The sequence below is a fragment of the Cibotium barometz genome, chromosome 15, assembly GCF_041138505.1.
Source record: "Cibotium barometz isolate CiBa-2024 chromosome 15, ASM4113850v1, whole genome shotgun sequence".
NCBI lineage: Eukaryota > Viridiplantae > Streptophyta > Polypodiopsida > Cyatheales > Cibotiaceae > Cibotium > Cibotium barometz.
The window spans coordinates 39,930,310-39,940,073 of NC_141060.1; the positions used below are offsets into that span (position 1 = coordinate 39,930,310).

A 9,764-nucleotide genomic window follows, 5' to 3' on the forward strand; every position below is an offset into this window, starting at 1 on the left:
ATTACGCTAACCAGCGATGGACCCCGAGAGTCCCACGAGCGGGCATGTGGGTGTATCTTAAAGCCCCTAAGGACTCTTAAGACAATGAGGAATGGCAAGCATTACACATTATCTTCTCAATGTTGTGGTCCTTACTAGATCACAAAGAAGAGTAGTGATGTGGCTTATCGGTTAGCAATACCTCCCTGAATCAAGATTCACCTTGTGTTTCACTTTAATCGTTTGAAAGAATGTCTGGGTGAAGGTGATGAGATTGTGCCAATACAAGAGATCCCTAACCTCGAGGACATGACTAGATATATTCCTATGGAATCCAAGTTGGTTCTGGATCAACATACTAGATGGTCTCGGCATCACACCATCTATTATAAGTACTTGATCAAATGTAAGGGACAATCTAAGGTTGAGACTACATGGGAGTCAATGCATAGTCTAAAGGGACGGTCTGAGGTCAAGGCTACATGGGAGCAATGATTCATAAGGGGGGAAAGTATGTTAGGTCGTCCAAAGGCTAATCAAGGTTAAGACCTTCAGGTTAGGTTAACCATAGCCTAGGGGTTATGCATCTTAAGTGGGGGGTTAGTAGCTTTTATGAGATGTGCTATATTTGGTTCTTGGTTTATAGGAGCCTATATAAGTGCCTTTATGAGTGAGTTAGAGGGAGAGCTCCTCTGACCTGGATTCAAGGCCTTGAGACTGTTTACATCCAATGGGTATGTACTCGTGGTATGGGACACCAAGGACTTTGCACATGGAGCTATGCCTCAGATACTACTAACCCTCTATGCTTAAGGGTGCCTAAACGGCTCCATGGTTGGGTGGTGAGCTAGATGCCAATGTCTATGTCTATTTTCTTTTTGTTTACGCTTGATCGTAGGATTTGCGCCAAAGTCTTCTTTGTACCTTGGGTCTGTTTTGTTGGGGGGATTGCTGGTGGTCTGCCCGGTCAAGTTGGCCAAGCACTTGCCCACCATCTAGCTGAGGAGCGAGATGGGGCTGCCCTCTAACCTCCTCCGCTCCTACCACAAGGACTCGGGGCGGTTTTGGGTGAGGGTCTGAGAAGCTTCCTGGGCAGGCTTGTCGTTTATTATGTCTCGACAAAGCTAAGGTTAGGTAGACTAACCAAGGTTGGGATTACGGCTTAGCTAGGACGTGGAGACTTGGAGGGTTCACATGTGGACTAAGGGCTCTAGCAGGATGAGGTCTAGATTGGCTAAGAGTCTATAATTAATAGCCTAGGACTAATAATAGCTAAAAGCTTATAAATAAAGCAAGGGCCATACATAAGTGACCTTGGGGACACTTATGAGTTATTGAGGTATCCACACAGTAGACAGGAGTGCTACCAAGGGCGTGCAAGACCTCACAGCCATGGAGCTGCAAGGTGGATGGTTCAACCTAGTGGTATGGGACACTAGGTTAGGGCCAACCATCGGTACCAAGCACGCTCTCGTAGGGTAATCAAACCTCTGGTTCGGCGGAGGTGAGTCCAGGGGACTCTACAGTTGGGTGGTGAGTTGCTAGCCACGATCCAATGTGGCCATGCGATGCGTACAACATCGGGTCTATGAAACCTCGTTAGGGTTTCGGTTCTAGGTCAAATGATCCTTGGGCGTGGTCTATGAAGACCTTACATTGGTATCAGAGCATGGTTTTAACAAGTGCATGGTCTATGAAGGACTTTAAGATACACCCACATACCCTTTTGTAGAACTCTGGGGGTCTGTCGCTAGTTAGGGTAATACTATGCACTCTTTACACTTTCCCTTGCAACTTTCAGCATATCCAGACTCACGTGAAATGCATTGTGAATCTTCCAGTGATCTGGTAGCTTCAAGCGATAGGCCACCTCACCAATCTTTTCCAATACCTAAAAAGGTCCATAATAGCACATGCTCAACTTAGGGAATAAGCGCTCTTTACCCTTCATCTTCTTGAGCCTAGCTTTTTCAAAGCGTAAAAGAACCCAATCACCCAATGCAAACTCTAATGCACGTCTGTGGACGGTCTGCTGCTTTCTTTTGCTTTTGCTGAGTTTTCTGGAGTGCCAACTTAACTCTCCGATAAGCTTCATCCATGTTTTCCACATACTGATCAGCCTCAAAGATCTTGCAAAATGGGTGGTACCTTCTTTCCTCCTTCCACAATATCAAAAGGCGCCTTGCCCGTCGAGGTATGGACGGTGTTATTATATGCAAACTCCACTAAAGGAAGATACTTTTCCCATTGTTGCTTGTGCTCTGACACATAACACTTAAGAAGATCTAACACTGTAGAATTAGCCTCTTCCGATTGACCATCTATTTGTGGATGAAATGAAGATGAAAACTTGAGAGTTGTACCCATGTTGTCAAACAACCCTCTCCAGAATAAACTCGTCATCGTGGATCACGGTCACTAATGATAGACGAAGGCAAGCCATGATACTTGAAGATGTTCGCCATGAACAACTTCACCATATGATCAACTTTGATAGTCTTACGCACAGGAATGAAATGAGCCTGCTTACTAAACCTGCATATGATAGTCCAAATGCCATCATTGCCCGTTTGTGTCCGTGGAAGATCAAATATAAAATCCATGGCAATGCTCTCCCATGTCTATCTGGAATAGATAAAGGCTGTAGTAACCCTGGTGTCTTTTGACGGTCAAACTTTACCTTCTGACATACGATGCATTGCCTAACAAAAGCATCAACATCTCTTCGCAAGGTTGGCCAATAAAAGAAAGTTTCAACTGCTTTTACCGTGGCGTCAATTCCTCTATGACCTGCATACGGTGGAGCATGACTTTCAATCATAACCTTGAGTCGTAATTGCCTAGTAACACACAGTCTACCATGCATCAACAAAAACCCATCCCTGAGAGTATAATGATCATGCCGCTGACCCTCAGACATCTGATCATATAACCTTTCAAAGTCCTCATCATGTGCATACTGCTCTTTCATTTCATCAAGCTCATGATGATAAGCAAGTGAAACTGCTGAGACATGTGGCTTGCGTGACAAAGCATCTGCCACAACATTCTTTTTGCCTTCCACATGCACAATCTGGAATTGAAACATAGTCAAAAAGTTGGCCCATCGCATATGCTTCTCTGAAAGCTTAGTTTGCGTGAGGAAATAACGCAAGGTCTGATGATCTGTCTGCACAGTGAAATCAGCCCCAAGCAAATAGTGTTTCCATGTAGAAAGAGCATGAATTACAGCCAACATCTCTTTCTCATAAACCTGTAAATGCTTCTCGGCATTCTGCAATATTCGACTCTCATAGGCTATCACATGTCCTTCCTGCATGAGAACTGCCCCAATGCTGTTTCCACATGCATCACACTGGACAACAAAAGCCTTTCGGAGGTCCAGTAATACTAATACTGGATCCGAAGTAAGCTTTTTAAAGGCTGTAATTTCCTGATCAGCCCATCTAAACGAAGTTGCCTTCTTTGTTAAGGTATAAAGGGGCGAAGCAATTTCAGCAAAATACCGTATGTACCGCCTGTAATAGGAACACAATCCCAAAAAGCTGCGTACATCATGCACGGTTCTCAAATCTGGCCAATTAAGAATTGCTTCCACCTTCGATGGATCCATACGGACTCCATGCTTAGACACAATATGCCCCAAGAAGTGTATCTCTTGCAAGAAGAACTCACTATTCTTGCCATTAATAACCAGCCTATGGTTTCGGAGTCCTTCAAACACAATGGCCAAATGCCTTCTATGCTCCTCCTCAGTGTGTGAATGCACAATCATATCATCAAAGAATGTACCCACACACGCTCTATGAGGCCGGAAAATCCTGTCCATCATTCTGTTAAATGTGGCAGGTGCATTTGTCAAAGCAAAGGGCATAACCAAGAACTCATATAACCCAAAAGTGGTTCGAAATGCTGTCTTATGCACATCCTCGGGTCTAATACGTATCTGATGATACCCGCTTTTCAAGTCAATCCGACTAAAGACTGTGAAGCCCTGTAAAGCGGTCCAATATGTCATCGATCCTCGGAATAGGGAATCGATTCTTGATGGTATTCTTGTTCAGCGCCGTGTAATCAATACACATGCGCCAAAAACCATCTTTCTTTTGCACTAAGAGTACAGGTGAGCAAAAGGGTGATGAGCGAGGCTGTATCAACCCTTTATTCAACAGCTCCTCTACCTGACTCATAATTTCTTCTTGTTGGGCTGCACTAACACGGTACGACGGTCTATTTGGTGGAGTACTACCCGGAATTAGATCAATGGCATGATCTTCTGGCCTTTCCGGAGGAAGTTCTCCTGGCAATGACTCGGAAAAACAATCTTGGAACTCACATAAGAAATCAGTCCTGTCCTTATTTAACGTAGACAAATTAGATTTAGACTCATCATCTTTTGCATCCTTTACATAAATCAAGTACGCGAAAAGATGCTTTTTCATTACTGATGAAATTGCCGAAGCTGATACAATAGGAACAAATTCCCCTTTAAGCTTTACATCCAAAACATGTTCTTTCCCTCTATGAGTCAAAGTAATCTTCCTATTGTATGTATCCACCACCGCATGTACTCTGTGGTACCATGGCATACCCAACAAAACATCACATCCATCAAGAGGCATGACGAAAAACTCCTCACTGTCCACATATTCCTGCAAATGAAGCCTGAGCTTCCCAATAATAGGAGTGACGGGTTCTACATACCCAGGACAAGCCATGTTAGCCTCATATAAAGGCCCCATCTCCTCTGCACGGATCCCCAATCGGCCAGCCAAATCTGGTGAAATAAAGTTGGCTCTAGCACCTGTGTCAAAGAAAATCAAGGCACTTTGATCTCTCACTTTGCCCCATGCCGTGCACAACTCAGTCTCTTCACCACCTAGCTGTTCCCCAACAAGATCAGGAACTAACCCTGCAGAAGGTTTTGGTTTCTTTGACTTGGGCTCCCCTTTTGTGTCAGAGTCCTTTTGGGACTTATGCTTGGGACAATTAAAAGACATATGTCCCTCTTCTGTACAGTAAAAACATTTCCGAGCATCCATCAAAGCCTGTCTCTCCTCAGAAGTTCTCTTGGGCATTGGTAACTTCTTATACCGCTTCTCTGTAGACCCTTTTGCATCACGCAAAGCATGCCCTGACTTTTCAGATTTCTTGCTTGAGCTTTTACTGCCTTTAAATCCAGATGAGACCCCAGTGAGTAACGCATTTGCTGTCATAGCATTCTCTATCATCTGTGACATATTTGTTACTCGAGTCTTTATGCAATAGTCACGCACTTCCTTGGGCAGCCCACAACAATACTTCTCCACCAGCTCAGACAAAGGCACTGCACGGTAAGAAGTAACTGGGAGTAAAGCTTCCCAAAACTGCATCCAACTTGTGCCATGTTGTCATTACATCCACCTCAAAAGTAGATGTGAGCCATACGGAAGAGAACACCTGTTTAAACTGTACCCAAGTAGATGGTGCTATGCCCTGTAAAAGAAGAGTGGACCACCACTGCAATGCATTGCTTTTGAGAAAAGTCACAGCTTTTCTCACCTTAGAGGACTCCGTGTAATTACCACCAGAAAAAGCAGCATCAACCAAACTGCTGTAAAAAGATAAGTGCCTTTAGTTTATCTTTGGCCCCACTGAATGTGTCAAATTTCACAGCAGCTCCCCCTTCCTTTTAATCCTTCGCCTTACCCATAGGCGTAAGATTATCGTAAGGAAGTGGCTTCACAACATTGCTACCCCCAGCATTCATGCCCATCATAGGGTCAACATTACCAATTCCCACACCTGGCATGCCATACATTCCATCCATGTTTCCAAACATACCATTATGCATACCGGGCTGCATGCCCCCATACATATTTCCTTGCATTCCAGGTTGCATGCCCCCAAACATGTTTCCTTGCATTGCGGACTGCATACCACCATACATATTCCCTTGCATACCAGGCTGAAAATTAGCTCCAAAAGTCCCTGGAATACCCATGCCTCTCTGAGGGTAACCCCCGGTCATGGATTGGAACACAGAGCCACCACCAAAATAACCTCGATGCATAGACTGCTAAGAAATAGATGGCTGTCCGAAAAAGGAACTCTGTGAGTTGGCACCAAAAGTATGTTGCATGTTCGGAAACTGTCCAAAAGATGGATCCTGTGGGAAGGCACCACTATTGCCCTGAGGTAGGTTCTTAGAACGCACTTTCCTCTTCTTCTTTTCAGGCTCGGAACAGGATCTCATAAATTCAGCAAACTTCTCACTTTGTGTGAGCTGCATAAACACATCCATTACACCTGCCATCGCAGAGATGGGGTCTGGAGGGTAAGGAACCCAAATGGTACCATAGAGACAGATCCCCCCTAGGTTCGGGCCATAGCCACAGGTTTCTTCACAAATCTCCTTTTAGCAAATTCCCTCACCCCTCAGGTGGAGAAGGCAAGGGAGAGGGTCTCACAGCATACGCGGGAGGTGGTGCCCCAGGCCTCCAGGCCCCAAGAGAGGATGGCTTGCCGGTCACCCTCTTTCTACGTCATTGGGATCTCATGGAAGTCGGTTTCATGGTGGCCTCGATATGAGATCATGGCCTCAGGTCACATGCCATAGAGACTCTCTAAGGGGATGATTTACTTGATTCCAAAGGAGAGTGGTGACCATTTGGAGGTTCCGTAGTGGCGCCCCATCACCCTCCTTGGAAATGCTTACAAAATCCTCGCCAAAGCCATCAGTCATCGCTTGCAGCCTCATCTCCACGACCCAATCCATGGCACCCAAACCGACTTCATCCACGATAGGAGAATCCTCGATAACATCTTCACCTTTTGGGAGGCGACAATCACAAGGAGGACATGGCAATTCTTCCTTTGGATTTTGAAACGGCCTATGGCAAGGTTGATTGGGATTTTCTGGAGGCCACCATGCTTAGGATGGGATTTCTAACTAGATGAATTAGAGGTGTCTCCGCCCTATATTCAATAGCTCACAATCAGATCCTCACTCACGGGGCATCGAGGGACAAGTTTCTGACCTCCAGATCAGTCAGGAATCTCCCCAACCCCCTTCCTCTTCCTTTTCGTTGGCGGAAGCGATGAGTAACTTTCTCTCCACACAAAAGACAGGACTCCACGGTCTCCACCTCTCCATTAGATCCCAGGAGGAGCTACTTGACTAGTCATTTCAGTGGATCCCCAAGGGCACCCCGATCAGATACCTCATGTATCAACTTTTGCTTGAAGGGCCGGCTAGGGGACCTAGGAACTCTTTTCCCTGGTACCCGGGGCAAAACATAACCAAATTTCTATATGGATCCTATCACTACAGTGGTTGGTGGGCGGTTGGCTAACCCCATGGGATTGGATGGGGTTATGGACTGATGGATCCCTAAAATGAGACTCAATTCTGTTAAGTTACGATAGTTGAAGTAAATCCCGGATAACCCTTGTTTTATGGAAAAGAATCAACGGCTATGCCTCTTGATGAGGTAAAAAGCGTTGGACTCGATGATCCAAGTGCAAGTCTTTTCCTTTATCTGACCATGTGACTTACGGATTCGATCGAATCAGTTTGGTTAGTTAAGGCTCTTGACTACGTTAGAATAAAAATATCAGTTTGGTTAGTTAAGGCTCTTGACTACGTTAGAATAAAAATATCCTGGAGGAATCGCCTATCTGCTGGGCGAGGGAAGTTTTTCCGGGTTAAGTTTTGGAAGAACCGAGGGATTAGTCTCTTGTCCGCATATCCGTGGGCAAGGCCCCGAGTGAGAGGTTTTGCCTTGCGCAAGAAGTGCTACTTCCGCTGCTAGCACCCCGGAATTCGTTACGCGGAGGGACAAGGATCTTTCAGATTTCCAATAGACTATACACAGTAACATGGGCATACAAGGATAACTACAAGCCGTCCACCAACCTGCTAACCTCCAACAAACATGATGTACAAGGTGACAAACAATTTGACACATATCAAACAACATGGCAGACATAAGGTTTCCTAATCTTCATCCTTTGAACAACATAATGTATATTCTACTCTGCGCCGGACAAGGTACGACATCCTCCCTAGTGTGATGTGTATGTGTGTTTACACTTTGAAAGGACAAAAAAAAAACCTACGTCATCATAACGGAATGATAAATTTTCTAAACATATATATATGTATATATGAATGTTTAATATATGTATCTATACATATATAACATATACATACCCCCAAATGGGGCAAAGAGTGTCCTCTAAAAGCATGATAAGGTAAAAAGCTCTTACTGATATCTGTGCAGGTTGTACTCGGATCCATGTGTTCTTTAGGAGCTGAAAACTTTCGACCTATCAAGCTCAGAAGCCATGAAACCTTCACAAAACATGTTGGGGATCTGTGAGCTGCCATAGAAAAGCCTGTGTGTGTGTGTGTGTGTGTGTGTGTGTGTGTGTGTGTGTGTGAGAGAGAGAGAGAGAGAGAGAGAGAGAGAGAGAGAGAGAGAGAGAGAGAGAGAATCTCACCAGGCTTACAAAGTACAAAAATTGATCGTTCCGAGTGTTGCACGGCATAGAAAAATAGAACTTGTGTATCCTGGGCCACGGTGGCTTCCTAAAAAGCAGTTCAAAATGGGGCCAGCAGTCATTTATTAATAATACATATCCCAGGAGGAGGAGGAGGAGGAGGGGGAAGGGGGATTGTTTCCGGGGTTTCCTACAAAATCACTGACTTTTTAAGCAGGAAAATGAAAAGAAATCAGAATCAAAAAACAAAAACAAAAATAACAAAGCGTTTTTTCTGCACAAAGATCTCTGCCAAAAGAAAAAAAAAACCATCTGATTTTTGCAGCCGTCAGAAAATGCAGCAATATCTAATAAAAATGCAAGGAAGAAAATTTTGTCCAGCACGTTCTCCTTCATAATTTACTGACATTTCAGGAGAAAAATACTGCATTAAATTCTTCATGAATACCATTTTACGCAAAAATATCCAACCAAAGACAAGAAAATTTTCTGTCTAACATTTTCAGCCAAAAATATGCAACTTTGTTTCCATACATTAGTTTAGAGAAAGAAAAAACGCCTAATTTTTTTTCTCTTAAAAAAACAACGAGAAAATTTTACCTTGAGTTGCAAAATTTGTTCTCATAATCAAGCAATGTTAATTTGTCCACTATGAGCTCCATCAAAACGCTTGCTCTAACCTCTAACTGCGTGTAAAGAAATTCAACATCAAGTTAACCGAGAGACTAATTACTGCAGAGATTCATAATTTAAAATCAAAATCAATGATTGGAGGTTGAGTAAGCACCATTTGGAGAGACATGGCGCTGCTGTAAATTCTCCTGTTTTTTTTCCCCTAAATAATCTGCATGCCAAGAAGCATATACCTAGCAAGAAGCATTCTGTGTTAATTTCACAGTCACCGTTTCTTTCATTTCAGCTACCACAAGCTTCCACATGTTTTCTGTGCTTTCGTTTCGCAAAGAAATCGATCAAGAAATTATTTTGAATTCTTACTTTCTGTCAACTTTATTTGAAAACCACCATTCTAAAATTCTGGACGCCGGACTTTCTTTCATTCTGTAAGGCCTTACACACGCGTCCGGCCTTCCAACCAATTGTTTACGCAACCCTTTGCTTCACAAGCATCCATGCCCAAGTAAAGCCCTATTGTTCGTCCCCCTTTTCACAAGGGGCGGACATTTACCTGATAACTCCACAAACATAACGTCAAAAGCCAATGACCCAAGTGGTAGTGCAGACTACCTGATTGGGCGAGGTGCTAGTTTAGAATCTCGGCAGGTCCAAATTTTATATAGTCT

General features: G+C 44.0%; 1 protein-coding gene across 1 annotated transcript; it reads right to left on the reverse strand.

Annotated features, from left to right (window-relative positions):
• Positions 1-6,559: 6,559 nt before the first annotated feature.
• Positions 6,560-9,387, reverse strand: LOC147631293 (uncharacterized). The gene is made up of 5 exons (XM_086809171.1): positions 9,251-9,387; positions 9,064-9,149; positions 8,464-8,551; positions 8,230-8,314; positions 6,560-6,789 (listed from the first exon to the last, which is right to left on the reverse strand). Exons 1-5 carry the CDS (start codon positions 9,263-9,265, stop codon positions 6,560-6,562), a joined length of 504 nt encoding a protein of 167 aa, XP_086665297.1. The 5' UTR covers positions 9,266-9,387.
• Positions 9,388-9,764: the final 377 nt, after the last annotated feature.